We start from the raw sequence: 14,463 nt of genomic DNA, 5'->3' as shown, positions 1-14,463 counted from the left end.
TCCCTTTTCCCTTCTATGTTCATTAACTGCAATTCTTCTGTAAGAGAGTATTATCTCTTCTTGCCCATTTATTTAGGCAATTAATTTATTTATATCAGTGTGGACTCATGGATATTTATTTTACTCTGCAGGTTAAAATCCAATACTATCATTATTTATTTTGTTGCTAAAATTGCTCCAGCTTTGTCCATTCAGGCTGCTCCTGTATTCTTTTGACAAGCCCTATCATTTTGGGAACACTTTCTTATTTTTCTGGCTATACAAGATGCTCTAGGCTCATTTTGTATTTCCCCTGCCCCAGCCAGGGGAAATTATATATATGATATAATTACTTTTCCAAGGAGTCCTGATTCCTTTTATTGGATAATGGTGTTTAAAAAGCAAGAACTTAGATGCTATATGCGCTCACTGCTGCCAGGTCCTTCAAGCAGACAGACGTGGGAAATACATGTATGTGCTCTCACCCATGCATCTGTATTTCTGTCTGTACACACATTAAAAACCATGATTTTTAACTGATACCTCTGATCCAAGTCAATACCATATGGCACATTTTAGACCTTTCTCACTTATATAACTTCATTCTCACACAGTAAGAAACTTTGCTCTCATTATCCACAATATATTTGCTTGTTTGTTCAGTTCTACTACGTACATGAAGTACTTTCAGAATGGCTAACCCATAGCCCTGTGAGGAACACATTAACTAATCAAATTACAGCATTTGTGCACACTTGTTTTTGTCCTCAGCCTAAGGGTATTCTGGGAAGAGCTTGTTTTCCAAAGTTACTTAGGTTAGTTCTTTTCTTTCTCATTCTCTTCAGTGTGGTTATTCATTGATAATATAGTTAGGTTCATTTGTTGAAGCTTTTATGAAATGCTGTTTAAAATTTTTGTTCTACGTAAAATAGATAGCTAGTGGGAAGCAGCCGCATAGCACAAGGAGGTCAGCATGGTGCTTTGTGACCACCTAGAGGGGTGGGATAGGGAGGGTGGGAGGGAGGGAGACGCAAGAGGGAAGAGATATGGGAACATATGTATATGTATAACTGATTCACTTTGTTATAAAGCAGAAACTAACACACCATTGTAAAGCAATTATACTCCAATAAAGATGTTAAAAAATTTTTTTTTGTTCTAGACTATCTTTGCTGAATATTTTTGAGCAATTAAATTATTATCTGGGTAGGGTCAGGGAAATGTTCTACTGGGGTAACAGGATTTTAATTGCTCGAAAACAGTGTATATGACTTATTTAGGGTCCTGTATAAATACCTTAAAGCTGTACTGAAAGTATATGACTTTTTAAACAATTTTTATTGGAGTATAGTTGATTTAGTATATGACTTTTTATGGCACCCTGAGATAATAGGATTCTTCAGGTAAAAAATTACACAGCCTTTCTGCATAACTCCCAAATTTTAAAGTGTACTTTAAGGCAAAGGAGGAAGAAAGCAAGCAAAGGACAGATGGAAAGAATAGTTTTCTTGTCCCTGGGACAGTACTCCTGGATTAGTCCAGCCATCCTGAGTACTGAAATTAGCAATGTGTTTTAGGGCTGGTGATGGTGATGGCAGCATCCCCTCATACCTTTATCCTCCAGAGTCTTAAAAATTCAGGCAGCCAGATACAGATCTATAGATAAAATCCAACTGTTACCTGAGAGTGGCTGTGGGGGCCTGCAACACATCACTGTCACTGGCTGTGGGAATCGGCCCCTCTCCCTCTGACACACACAAATACGGAAGCTGCCCTCCAAGAGGAATCAAGGTAACCTCATGGAAGGGCTCACTTCTCCAACAATGATGTTCTCCAAAGGCTGATGTCCTTTTATAAGATGAACAGGTTCTCAGCTCTGAGAAGAGCAATAAGCCCTAGGGAACTATCTTTTGTTCAGTCTGTTTCAGACTCCACAGGTTTTAAAAATTTCTTAAGGAACTACTACACCAGTTACAGTCTTTGAACTAAGACATCAGAAAGGCAAATGTCTTCTGTTTAATATGGCATCCCTTGCCCCCATATTTTCAGTCCTACAAGGGTTTGCTGGACTATTCAATTTCCTTCAGTTTTATGTTCCTGCTGAGACTGTAAGTAAATCCTAAAAGTTGAAAGAGATCACAATATGATACCATTATTGCCCCTATTTCGGAGCAAAAAAATGGACTTGGTAGACATTGTTAGTGCCCACCACTATTTCTAGTCCTCTACCCAATCAGAGAGGATGGTATTTTCTTGCTCTAGGTTGGTCATGCCTATGTGTCTCTTCCAGCCAGAAACACTGAAGAGCCAGGGTGCAATTCACCAGGCTCCCATCCCTGTCACAGCAATGGTAGAAGCACATGTCAAGATGGGGGTGCCCCAAGATGCTGGACCACCACATGGAGATCAGCTGCCCTGGATTCTCAGGGCTCTTCCCATGAGCCAAAAGTAAGCTTCTGTTATGCTAACCACTGAGATTTAGGTGGTGGGGTTTTATTTGTTTTTTTTCTTTTTACTGCAGTATAACTTAGTCTAACCTAACTAATACATACAAAGTTTTTTATCTTGAATGTTTTATTTATTTTAATTTATTTATTTATTTATTTATTTTTGGCTGTGTTGGGTCTTCATTGCTGCACGCGGGCTTTCTCTAGTTGCGGCGTGAGCGGGGGCTACTCTTCGCTGCGGTGTGCGGGATTCTTATTGCGGTGGCTTCTCCTGTTAGGGAGCACAGGCTCTAGAGCGCAGGCTTCAGCGGCTGTGGCACGTGGGCTCAGTAGTTGTGGCTCACGGGCTCTAGAGCGCAGGCTCAGTAGTTGTGGCACACGGGCTTAGTTGCTCCGCGGCATGTGGGTTCTTCCTGGACCAGGGCTTGAACCCGTGTCCCCTGCATTGGCAGGTGGATTCTTAACCACTGCACCACCAGGGAAGTCCGAGTGTTTTGTTATTTCAGTCACATCTTATGCCCGAAAAGAGTGAAAGGAAGTGGCTGCTCTGGTAAGTACATGTCAAACAAGGGAAGATAAAGTTGAAACATTCAATCTGAATGCCTGCTTAGGCTGTAGGGGGAAAACAGCTACTATAAAATATGTGATACCATTCATTAAGTTGGAATGTTTTTGACCTTCTTCCATATTTTAAGTTCTGGCAAGAATATCTTCCTTTTACATCTCTTTGTAGAGATGATGTCTCATGAAGAGGCAAGGACTATCCAAATGCCAATATGTTTTAGATACAGTAGCACTAAAAAAAAATAGAAGGGAACCTTCAAAGCAAAAATAGTTGGCGGGGCTTCCCTGGTGGTGCAGCTGTTAAGAATCCGCCTGCCAGTGCAGGGGACACAGGTTCGTCCTCTGGTCCGGGAAGATCCCACGTGCCGCGAAGCAGCTAAGCCCATGCGCCACAACTACTGAGCCTGCGCTCTAGAGCCCATGAGCCTCAACTACTGACGCCCGCACATCTAGAGCCCGTGCTCCGCAACAAGAGAAGCCACTGCAATGAGAAGCCCGCGCACCGCAGGTAAGAGTAGCCCCTGCTGGCCGCAACTAGAGGAAGCACACACGCAGCAACAAAGACCCAACTCAGCCAAAAATAAATAAATTAAAAAATTAAAAAAAAAAAAAAAAAGTTGGCAAGACACGTTAACTCTATTCTAAAGTATTTTTGGATGATGTCATCTGCCTATTTGGTTGAGGCACGTTTTTATGGACACTTTAACTCTTTCTAAAAGCTCTTAGAAGAAATACTGCAAATCAGTGTAATTCAAACATTTGTTGAGCATCTACTGTGTGCAACAGTGCAGTAACTGCACATAGCACGTGTGAGTGGAGCACGAAGAAGGGTCCCTAACTAAAAATGGGGCATCATGGAAGGCTTCCTAGAGGGGTGGTTTCTGGAGCCTGAGCCAAGTTTAAAACTATGAGTATTTCTAAAGAGAGGCCAATTCTTAAGGAATAACTGGATAGGGTATACTACCCTGGGGAGAAAAAAAATCACTCAAGTTATGATTTGAAAACAAGACAAAAGAATGAACTCTGAGCCCCATAGACTATGCTGACTTCTAATGAGAAAAGCCACCAGTCCAGACATCACTGTGGCCCCCTGGATATATGCAGGAACACGTGGGTTTAGTGGCAGATCTGTCACCAACCTATAGTACAACTCCAGACAAGTCACAGCCTCACTGAGCAATCTCAAACCTCTCATCAGTTAATGTCCTGTGACAAACAGTCCCTCCTAAAACAGACACTAAATTTGGTTGCCCTTTGCTGGCCTGCTGATTACATAAGCACTGACTTTAAAACACTTCCAGTCTTTAAAACACTTCCCAGTCTCCAAATTAACATTCCAATAAGGAAATGCTAAATATCAAATTTCAGCAAAGGGAAAGTTTAGATTTCTACTTTGTCTGTTGGTAAATCAACTGGCTAACATTTATAGAGGCATAATGTACCATATAAATTAACAATTTATGTAACACACAGTAGGACTTTTTTTTTCCTTATTAGAACAGTTCCCTTTCCACTTTGACTCTGTGAGATAAGACATGCACATAATTTAACAGGGGTGAAGAAAGAAGATGTCCATGTGGGCTACCACAGCCCGGGAAGGAGCATGAGGTGGTGGGACATCTGCTGACTCTGCAACAGCAGGGGACTGGGGCAAGGTTTCAGTCAGATGAAGGAAGAAGGAAGAGCCTGTCAAATGGAGAATTGTGCCAGAAATAAAGAAAAGGGCATGAGGGGGCAAAGAGGAGACCACTATGCTTAGAGCAGAGGGTTCAAGTTAAAGAAAAGGTGAACAAGCTCCATGAAGTCTCCGTGTTACCTGCATAGGAATGTGCTTAGCACATAGCAGACGTTCAATACGTATCTGCTGAATGACAGACAGAGGCCCTGAGTGTCAGTGTAACTTAAAATTTTACCCTGAAAGTAAATGGGACCAATCTAAGATTTCTGAGGAGGTGACGCAAAGATGGAAGCTTTAGGTTTTGGAAGATCCATCTGGTGGCAATAGCAGCAGGAGTCTCATACACAGTATTTGCACATAAAAAGGTATAAACATTTCATGGCTCACAATTCTCATAGTAGGAAAGGAACAGTTTATAACTATTAAGGTAATCTGGAGTTAACCTTTCAAGTTCCAGGGGATGTCAGATTTCCCACATAATTCTATTCCCCATTTTTCTTTTTCTTAATTTCTGAATTTCCTTTTTAAAAGTGCAACAGGCCATGATTCCCTTGAGCACATCTCTGAGATTTAGCTAGAGGGTGAATGAACAGATGCCAAATGAGCTGAGGTTTTTACAGTTCCCTAACACTGACCCCGGGGGCAAAGGTTTCTGAGTTTGCACTAAGTCTAAGGAAAGCTAGATTAGACAAAGGCGTTTTTCCAAGAGTACATAGTTGACAGTGCTGAAACTGACCCAGCTCAGCGAAAATGGATCCTGAAAGCATGGGTTGCTTCCAGGACTGGAAATGAAATGTTTTCTCTTTCCCTAACTGGTGATTCACAGTACAATCTTAATAGCTTTTCTCCAATGATGATGCATTGGGAATAGAAACACCACTGAAAGAGTATTCTTAGCATCCATAAAATGTATAATTCATTTAGATCAAATTCCGTAAAACAATAGCTTCAATATGATGTGACAGGAATGCAAACTCTTAATTCCTGTTATATTCTTCAACATGCAAAGTTTTCTCTAGTCCTTCCTTACTTGTTCCTTCCAGAATGTAGAACTTTATTTATTAATAGTCCTAAACAAAGAGTGAACTTCCCAATGACTGTTGTGTTGTAAAAGTGAAGAGCCTCCTACATGAAAAGATAAATCAGGAAAAATATGCTGTACTCAAACACAGTTTAAAATCATTTTTTGGAAGGCAAAATTTTTGTTTGAAAGGCATCTTGGCATAATATAAGCCAAAAAAGTCGACCTGAGAAGTCCAGAAATAAATTGATCTGAAAATAGTGACAGCTTAATAATCATTCAATGCTCAAAGGTCCTCGGGGCTCTGTTTTGAGAGGGCAGGACTATCTAGGAGTGCTAACGCTGGGGAATTCAGCTGTAGAAATCACTCACCACATGCAAATATGTCTCTGAAGGGGTTTTTTAGAATAACGCAACATACCCTATCTGGAATCTTTGTATTTGCATATAACCACGTGCCAAAACCCCTAGGAAATTGTCTGCGTTCTTGCAAAGTTTGTTTTGAGATAACAAAATGGGAAAAGGAAAAGATGGCTTTTTTTTCCCCCCACAAAGCACACAAATTAGGCAATTAAAAAAAAAAAAACAACTTTAGGATTGAAAAGATATTTTTAATTCCTAAAAAAGTAAAACAAAACTCAAAAGTATAATTTAGCTCAACTCCTCTTACAGACCATAGCATTAACACCCACTAGGTCATACATTTTACAAGAAATAATACTTGTCCACACTTAAGCTTATGTGTACTTTTTACCCCCTACATGAGTAGGACTCCTATTTCATAAACAGGAAGGCCTGCGCATGATTTTTCAGGGATCTTTCCATCTGTCCTGCTCTCTCAATCCCAGACCCAGGGAAGGATCAAACTTTAATGACTTCTGGGAGACAAGTGAAGAACAGTTCACCCTCAACACCAGTGTTTCAGTCTGGAACTCAGAAGCTGTACAATTCCACACTCAGGTAATGATCAGTACTATTTTCCCATACTTCCTTCCCTTGTTAAACTTTATAGCATCTCTACTGTTCTGTTGCCTATGTTAAATTGGAAAATCCTTACACGCAGGGGCCATGACATTGTATCTAGTATAATACTTTGTCTAAGGTTCTGCCCAAAAAGGTTTTGGATGTTTAACAGACATCTGTTCATTCATTAATTCATTCAATCAACAGATATTTAGTGCATACTTTCTCTGTACCAGGTACAATATTAGATCCTAGAGGAATAAGCAGAAAACAAGGCAAACAAAAATCCTTGCCCTCATGAAGCTTATTTCTAGATGGACAATAAACAAGTAAAGAAATATATACGTATGTATATGTATATATATATAAAGTATATGAGGAATGATAAGTGATACAGAGAAAAATAAAGCAGTAAAAGAGCATAAGGGAGCACAGGGGTATCAGTTTTAAAAGCATAGTCAGGGTGTGTAATAGTTAATCAAAATCATGAAGGATGTGAAGAAGTAAGCCTCAAGGTTACCTACAGGAAAAACATTCCTTGAATGTCCACGGAGGCCAATTTATCTGGAGTTGAACAAATAAGAAGAAAGAAGTGAGAAAAGCAATGTAGGGCTTTGGTGTTTACCGTGAGATGGGAAGCTACTGGACGGTTCTGAACAGGATAATGGTATAAGATGCTTCATATGTTAAACAGGCTCACTGGCTGCTGGGTTGAAAAGAAACTTGAGGCGGGCAGATGCAGTAGCAAGGAGCCCAGTTAGGAGACTGCTGAAATTAACCAGATGCAATCTGATGGTGGTTTGGACAAGGATGGCTGTGGTGACAGTGGTGAGAAGTGGTCAGATTATTAGATAGATCCTGAAGGCCGAGCGAACAGCATTTGCTGAGACACAGGATGTGGTTTGTGAGAGAAAGCAAAAGTCGCAGAAGACTAATAGTTTTGGCCTGAACAAATGAAGGATGGGGTTGCCATTAACTAAGATGAGGAAAAACTCTGGGGGAGGGGAGCACTTCTGGACTGTTAAGTTGGAGATGTCTATCAAGTAGGCAAATAGGCGGACTAGGTAGACGGTGCTGATGTTCAAGAGAGAGACCCAGGCAAGAAATCTGGGCGTTATTAGCGCATAGATGGCATTGACAAGATAGTGGGTAGAGTAGATAAACAGAAGAGAAGAGGTCCATGGACTAATCCCAGGGGCGTTCTAAGAGATCAGAGAGAGAACGAGGAACCTGTAAGAAGAAAATAAAGAGTGTAATGTTCTAGAAGTGAAGTAAAGCTTTCAGGAGAAAGGAGTGATCAGCTGTGTCAAATAAGATGAAGACTGAGAACTGACTGTTGGATTTAGCCACGGTGACTCTGGACAAGAGGAATTTCAATGGAGCAGTGCAGTTGGGGGTGAAGGCCTGATTGGAGCAGATTCAAGGGAGAATGGAGAAACTGGAGTGTAAACAGCCCTTTTGAGGAATTTTACCATAAAGCGGAACAGAAAAAGGGGTGGTAACTGAAGAGTAGAAGTTTGATCTAGATAGAACATTGTAAGATGTGAGAAATGACATGGTGGTCAAAAGAACATGGGTTCTACTCCACTTTCAGGGAGGGGAGGCATAACTCTCTATTCCTTAAGTGTGGGCCACACATAGTGACTTCCTTCCAAAGAGCATAATATGGAAAGGGGTGGGAGGGGGCGCGGGGGAAGACTGCTTTTACAGTGTGGAAACCTGATAGACACTACTCCAGCCATGGTTAACGTCAACAGTGATTAGTCATGTAGTGTGTTCCCCTGATAGGATGTAACGAAAATGTCATTCTACCTCTTGTGGTCTGCCTTCCCCAAATCCACAACCTCAGTCTAGTCATGAGAAAAACATCAGACAAATCTCAATTGAGGGACATTCTACAAAACAGTAGATCAGCACTGATCAGTAGTGACCAGTACTCCTCAAAACTGTAAAGGTCATCAAAAACTAGAGAAGTCTGAGAAATTATCACAGCCAAAAGCAGCCAAAGGATACACGATAACTAAATGAAATGTGTGAAATGTGATATCCTAGATGGGATCTTGGAAGACAAAAGGGACTTGAGGTAAAAATAAAGGAAATCTGAATAAAGTAAGAACTGTATTTAATAATAATGTATCAATATTGTAACAAATGTACCATACTAATTAATGTAAGATGTTAATAATGGGAAACTGGATACAGAGTATATGGGAAGGATAGAATATATGAGGACTTTTTGTACTGATACTATCTTCTAAATTTTTCTGTCAATTTAAAACTGTTCTAAGCAATAAAGTCTATTTAAAATTAAAGAAAGACAACAACATAGACTCTGGAGTCTGACAATCTGGTTAGAATCCTAGTCTGCAACATACTAGACTATGATTTGAGGTAGGTTACCTAAATTCTCTGAGAGTCAGTTTTCCTATCTATAAAATGGAAATAGGAAGAGTACCTGTCTCAGAGTTTTTGTGATAAATAATGAGATAATCCATGTAAAGTGCTTAGCACAGAGGGTCTGGCAAATAGTAAGCACTCAAAAGATGGTGGCAATTATTAGTATTATTATTGTTTTAAGTCTTTACTAAATATTCAAATGCATATTTAATGTGATTTTACATTTAATTTGTTTTAAAGTGATTAATAATAATTTCTATGATAATTCTTTCCTTTTTTGAGAGGAAGAAAATTGAATACAACCTATTACATAGTATCTGTAAGCAGGGTTCCTCTCTCATTGTAAGTGTTGAGAGGTTTTACAGTGTGAGCTGCTCCAAACAATTTAAACACTAGTTCAAGGTAATGTAATGAAATCAGTTGTCACCAGAGGCTCTGCATATACGCTATGTCTTTGAGGTAGTTGTAAGATGAATGGCATTTTCTACAGTGGTCCTACTTTCATTATAAAGCCATAAAATCATCAACATCAACCAGAGAATATATTATCTTGTGTTTACACCATTTTCAATAGCAATAAAATATAAGTGATTTAATGATTAATATGTAGAATGTGTTTAAAGATAGAATTAAGTAGAGTAGTGAAAGACTACAGTAAAGTAATTGTTACAATAAGATGTTATTAAAGAAGACAATTTGGCCGAAGCAAATGGCTCCTAAACCAGGCTGTGCATCAGATTCAACTGTGGGGCTTGGCAAGAAACAGAAAGATGCTGGACCCTTGACCCAGACCTACTGAATCAACAGCTCCAGGGGTGGGGTCTGGGCATTTGTAGCTTTTAAAGACTGCACAGGTGACTCCTGTTTGTTAACATGTTGTCTACCTTATCCTGTATACACTGATTATACCATATAGGCCACCATATGATCTGCCTTTGTAAACATAGCTTGATATTCACCATTATCAAGAATCATGATAAGCTCGAGAACCAACACTTAGTTTGGTTAATCTCTTCTACCGCCTTTCTCTTCTCTTGCCCATTACTATTACAGTTGCTTTCTATATCGAATTTTGGACCCTCTGTATCCTCAGGCTTTCAGCTGTCCTGAGCATAAAAGAAACTGTCTTCTTGATTCAGTCCTCCAACATTCCCCCTTCCGTCCTCTACGGTCAAGTTTTCCCTCCCTGCACCTCTTTCCCCCCTTTTTCCTTTCACTGCGCCAATAGGGAAACTCAGCCTATTTAACACAAGCAGTTGCCCTCAACCACCTGGAACGGAGCCAGCCTTCCCTTTCTGCTGAGCCAACAATTCATGAAGCAGCTGGTCCGTTCCAGGTCTCCTTCTAGAGCTCTGGTCCAGACAGCAGGGGCACAAACCCCCTACACAATGAATTATAGCTGGTGTATGAAGGAGTAAACAGTTTAGACTCTTCCCCTATAAGAGAACAAATATACAAAGGAACAATGGCCAGATAGATATACAAACAGAACTCTAACCCACAACATGCATCAACCAGCCCAGGAAGCCAATGTTCTATCTAGAGTAACCAGTCTAGGAAGACAAACTACTATCTGTAGCAACTAGTCCAGAAAGCCAAACAATAACCCTTATAGCAATTGGCCCAAAATGGCCAAGGCTTCATTAATAGCTGATAGCTTTCCTAATTTTTGCCCCAATTCCAATTTAGGGCCAACTGGAGAAAGCCAAATATGTACCCTTAATTAAACAGAATTCCCCACTCCTAGTTGGCCTGCATACAGCTTCCCCCATGCCAACAGCCTCCAATCAGGGCATACCTGAAGCCTTCTCTTTTTCAGCTATAAAGCTTTTCCAATCCTCTGCTTGCCTTTGCATCTCAGTCAAATGCAAGCCATGGGAGCTGACTCCCTTGCTTTGAATAAATAGCCTTTGCTTGTTCTCATTTCGGTGGTCTTCATTTATTTCCACTACTAGGAAAATGGGGCTGCATATTTGAAATGGTTCACTGAATGGTTCTTTCATGGCAGAAGTGGCTGTACTTCAGGGAGACTGTGAGATGCAGCTGAAAGAACACAGCAGTACTTGTGACCCTGAGGAAGTCATAGAGGGAAATGTAGACAGACTCCAGAGTCTATGTGTTTTTTGTTTTTTGTTTTAATTTTAAATGGACTTTATTGTTTAGAACAGGTGTTTTTTTTTTAAGATTTAATTTTTAATTTTTTTGGCTGCATTGGGTCTTCATTGCTGCACGCAGGCTTTCTCTAGTTGCGGCGAGAGGGGGCTACTCTTCGTTGTGGTACACGGGCTTCTCATTTCGGTGGCTTCTCTTCTTGCAGAGCATGGGCTCTAGGTGCGCGGGCTTCAGTAGTTGTGGCACGTGGGCTCAGTAGTTGTGGCTCTCGGGCTCTAGAACGCAGGCTCAGTAGTTGTGGCGCACGGGCTTAGTTGCTCCGTGGTGTGTGGGATCTTCCCGGACCAGGGCTTGAACCCGTGTTCCCTGCATTGGCAGGTGGATTCTTATCCACTGCACCACCAGGGAAGTCCCAGAACAGATTTAAATATACAGAAAAATTTAGAATATAGTCCAGAGAGTCTTCATATACTTCATCCTTCTTGTATAATCTGCTTCAAGTCCTCCCTTTGCACTTCCCAGCTGTTGACTTGGGCCAGTTACTAAACCAATGTGCACCACAGTTTCCTCACCTGTTCAAACACTGCTGATGATAATAGCGCCTGCCTGACAGGGGCATTGGAAGGGTTTATGAAACAACGCAGGTAATGAATGAATATCCGAATTTCAATGCTGAGGGGGGAGGGAGGGAGGGAGAGAGGGGAGTGGGAGAGGAAAGATTCAGCAACACTGAGCTGAACTTCCTGAAAAGGAGCGGTGACCTGGGGCTGAGTACTCACTGTTTTAGATGAGACATATGTTCTTATATTTTCACAGTCTACACCAACCTACTTCACACATTTATGATATCTACTCAGTCCATTCACTAACCATGGACTGGACTAAAAACATTTTTCATTTACAAATTCAGTACCTCTGGAAACCAACAGGTGCAAAAACTGCCATGCCATCATCCATTTCAAAAAGATCTGGTGTGGGAGGGATATCTCTCAAATACATACTAGAAATGTCCATGCTTTCCAGAAATCAGAGTTTTCTGATTTTTACTGAAGGGCTACAATATAAAATTACAGAGCCTATAATGAACAATTCTTATACAACTAGAAACCCTATGCCACATTCCATAAAGTGTGACCATACTGTTCATCAACAACAAATTAAACTTTTTTCCTCCTTGGTCTTCTGCTATTTTTGGTAAGAATAATAGCTATTTCAGAGAATTAAGGCTAAGCCGCTTTGACATATTTGTGTTTATTTTCAACTAACATTAATTGCGACATCATGGGGTATCAAATCTAACCATGAACGCACGTACTTACAGATTTTTGCCTGAATTATTTCTGATCACACTCAACACTTCCAACAGGCCGTTGCTCAACTTTCCAAAGCCTGCATAAAATGAAGTCTTGGAGCCAACTTGCTAGACTAAATTAAAAAGCCACTCTCTAGCCTAAAACTTCATTCCACCAGATTGGGTAAATAAGCAAGATATATTTAATTAAGAAAACTGGGAGCCACGTTAATTACAAATGATGGTTTACTTTAGCATTTCACCTGAAGTGTAATTAAGGGGAGTGCATTGAAAACACCACAGGATAAATACTTTAAAGGTATAAACATGTCTTCATACGAAAATTATATTCTGGGGGTCATTTTGAAAGGACAAGAAGACATCCCACAGGCGTTTCTTATTGAAAATATTCCGAACCAAGCAAGGGAGGAATCGTGGAGAAGCATTAGATGGTTTCACGCGGGGAGCTGGTTTCCCCAAGGCTCCGCTCACTTAAAATCTTACCCGAAGTTTCAGGGACGAAGCGGGAGCTCGGGGGTGGGTCTGGGGAGTCGCTCCCAGTGCGAGCGAGGAAAGCGCGGGTTTGCAGCAAGGACCCCCGGAAGCCGCGCAGTCCTGGACCGCGCGGGCCGCACGTCGGACGGAGCGTGCGCGCCGCTGCCCCGCCACCCCTCACGGCCCCCGCCGCCCGGGCCGCACTCACCGAGGCCGCGCCAGCCGAGCGCGCCGTCGCAGCTGTCCAGGACGGCGCAGAGCTCGCCCAGCAGCGCGGGCGGCATGTCGAACAGGAGCGTGTGCGCCGAGAGCGCGCCGCGGGCCCCGCGGCTCCCCGCCGCTGCCGCCGCCGTCCAGGCCATGGCTGGGCTGCCGGAGACGAGGGGCCGGGCCGGAGAGGAACGCGGAGCCCAGGCCTCTCCGCGGAAGCGCGATGCCGTTGCACAACCACGGAAATCCTGTTTCCACGACGGCTGCTAAGACGGCCGCTCGCGCGGAGTCCGGGCCGCGCCTGGGCGGGGCCCACGTGACGCACAGCGCCGCTCTCCGGAGAGGACCCTGGGCTCGCCCGGCCCGGCCCGGCGCTGGCTCGCCCGGCCCCGGCTTCCCCCTGCAGGTTGGCTTTTGGTTTTCAACAGTCCTTTCGTTCCTCCGGCTTTGGGACGTGAGTGAAGAGACCAAGCAAAGAGTGGGAGATGGAGAAAGACCAGAAGCTCAGAACTGATGGAGAGTCCGCCACCCCCTCGACCTGGCCTGGATGGATCTGAGATGACCTGTCATGACTTCTTATTACAAAGTTATTTCGTTTTGTCCTGTTTCTTGAGGAGCACTTGGAAAACCCAGAAAAACTGAAAGAAGAAAATAATCACTCATAGCCGCCCCCCCAGCTGAAGACAACCACTCTAAACGTTTGGCACACTTTCCTCCCAACTTTTACCGAAATTAAACAGGTAAATGTGTATGTCTGAAATAATAATTGGAAAAAGACGAACCTAGATACCAAGAACAGAAAAACATAAGAGAGAACGAAATGAAATAAAAGTGTGGTCGTTTTCTTCTCGAGGCTGTCCTTTCTCCAAAACTGCTATTTGGTTTTCTACCTTCTCTTGTCCATGGGCTTTCCTGATGAAGCATTTTTCGACCACTTTTTCCTTCCTCTAAGTGCTTCACAGCATCTTCCTCTTGCTTTCAACAGGGAGTTTAAGTAAAATTGGCTATTGCTTTGAAATCTTCTACCGTTTATGCTGTAATATCCCACCGCAGGCATGATACGAATGCCACTGCCAAAAAAGAGGGCATGCTTCGAACGTGGTGAGAAAAATCCCAGCCTGAAGGACTGAAGAGTGGACGATGGCTATCCGCTGAAAAATATCAACACCTATTTGCAACCTTTCAGATTTGGACTTTTGGGGAATGACGCCCTCTAGAGATCAACAGTGATGATGCACCATCATTTCGTAGCTACCTGAATTTCCAGGTCGTTCTCAGCTAAAGTATTCCACAAAATGTACTTGAA

General features: G+C 42.2%; 1 protein-coding gene across 2 annotated transcripts in view; it reads right to left on the bottom strand.

Annotated features, from left to right (window-relative positions):
• The window catches only part of IRAK3 (interleukin 1 receptor associated kinase 3), a 51,673-nt gene extending 38,164 nt beyond the window's left edge, over positions 1-13,509 (bottom strand). The window contains exon 1 of one of the 2 annotated variants that reach the window (XM_082351245.1): positions 13,156-13,509. In XM_082351245.1, coding sequence (XP_082207371.1) covers positions 13,156-13,309 — 154 coding nt within the window. In that variant the 5' untranslated portion in view covers positions 13,310-13,509. The remainder of the gene's footprint in view (positions 1-13,155) is intronic. The other variant, XM_082351244.1, reaches the window with a different exon arrangement.
• Positions 13,510-14,463: the final 954 nt, after the last annotated feature.

Source organism: Balaenoptera borealis (genome assembly GCF_965194805.1).
Source record: "Balaenoptera borealis genome assembly, chromosome: 13".
In the NCBI taxonomy this organism is placed as follows: Eukaryota; Metazoa; Chordata; class Mammalia; order Artiodactyla; family Balaenopteridae; genus Balaenoptera; species Balaenoptera borealis.
This window is presented reverse-complemented; position numbering and strand designations above follow the sequence as displayed.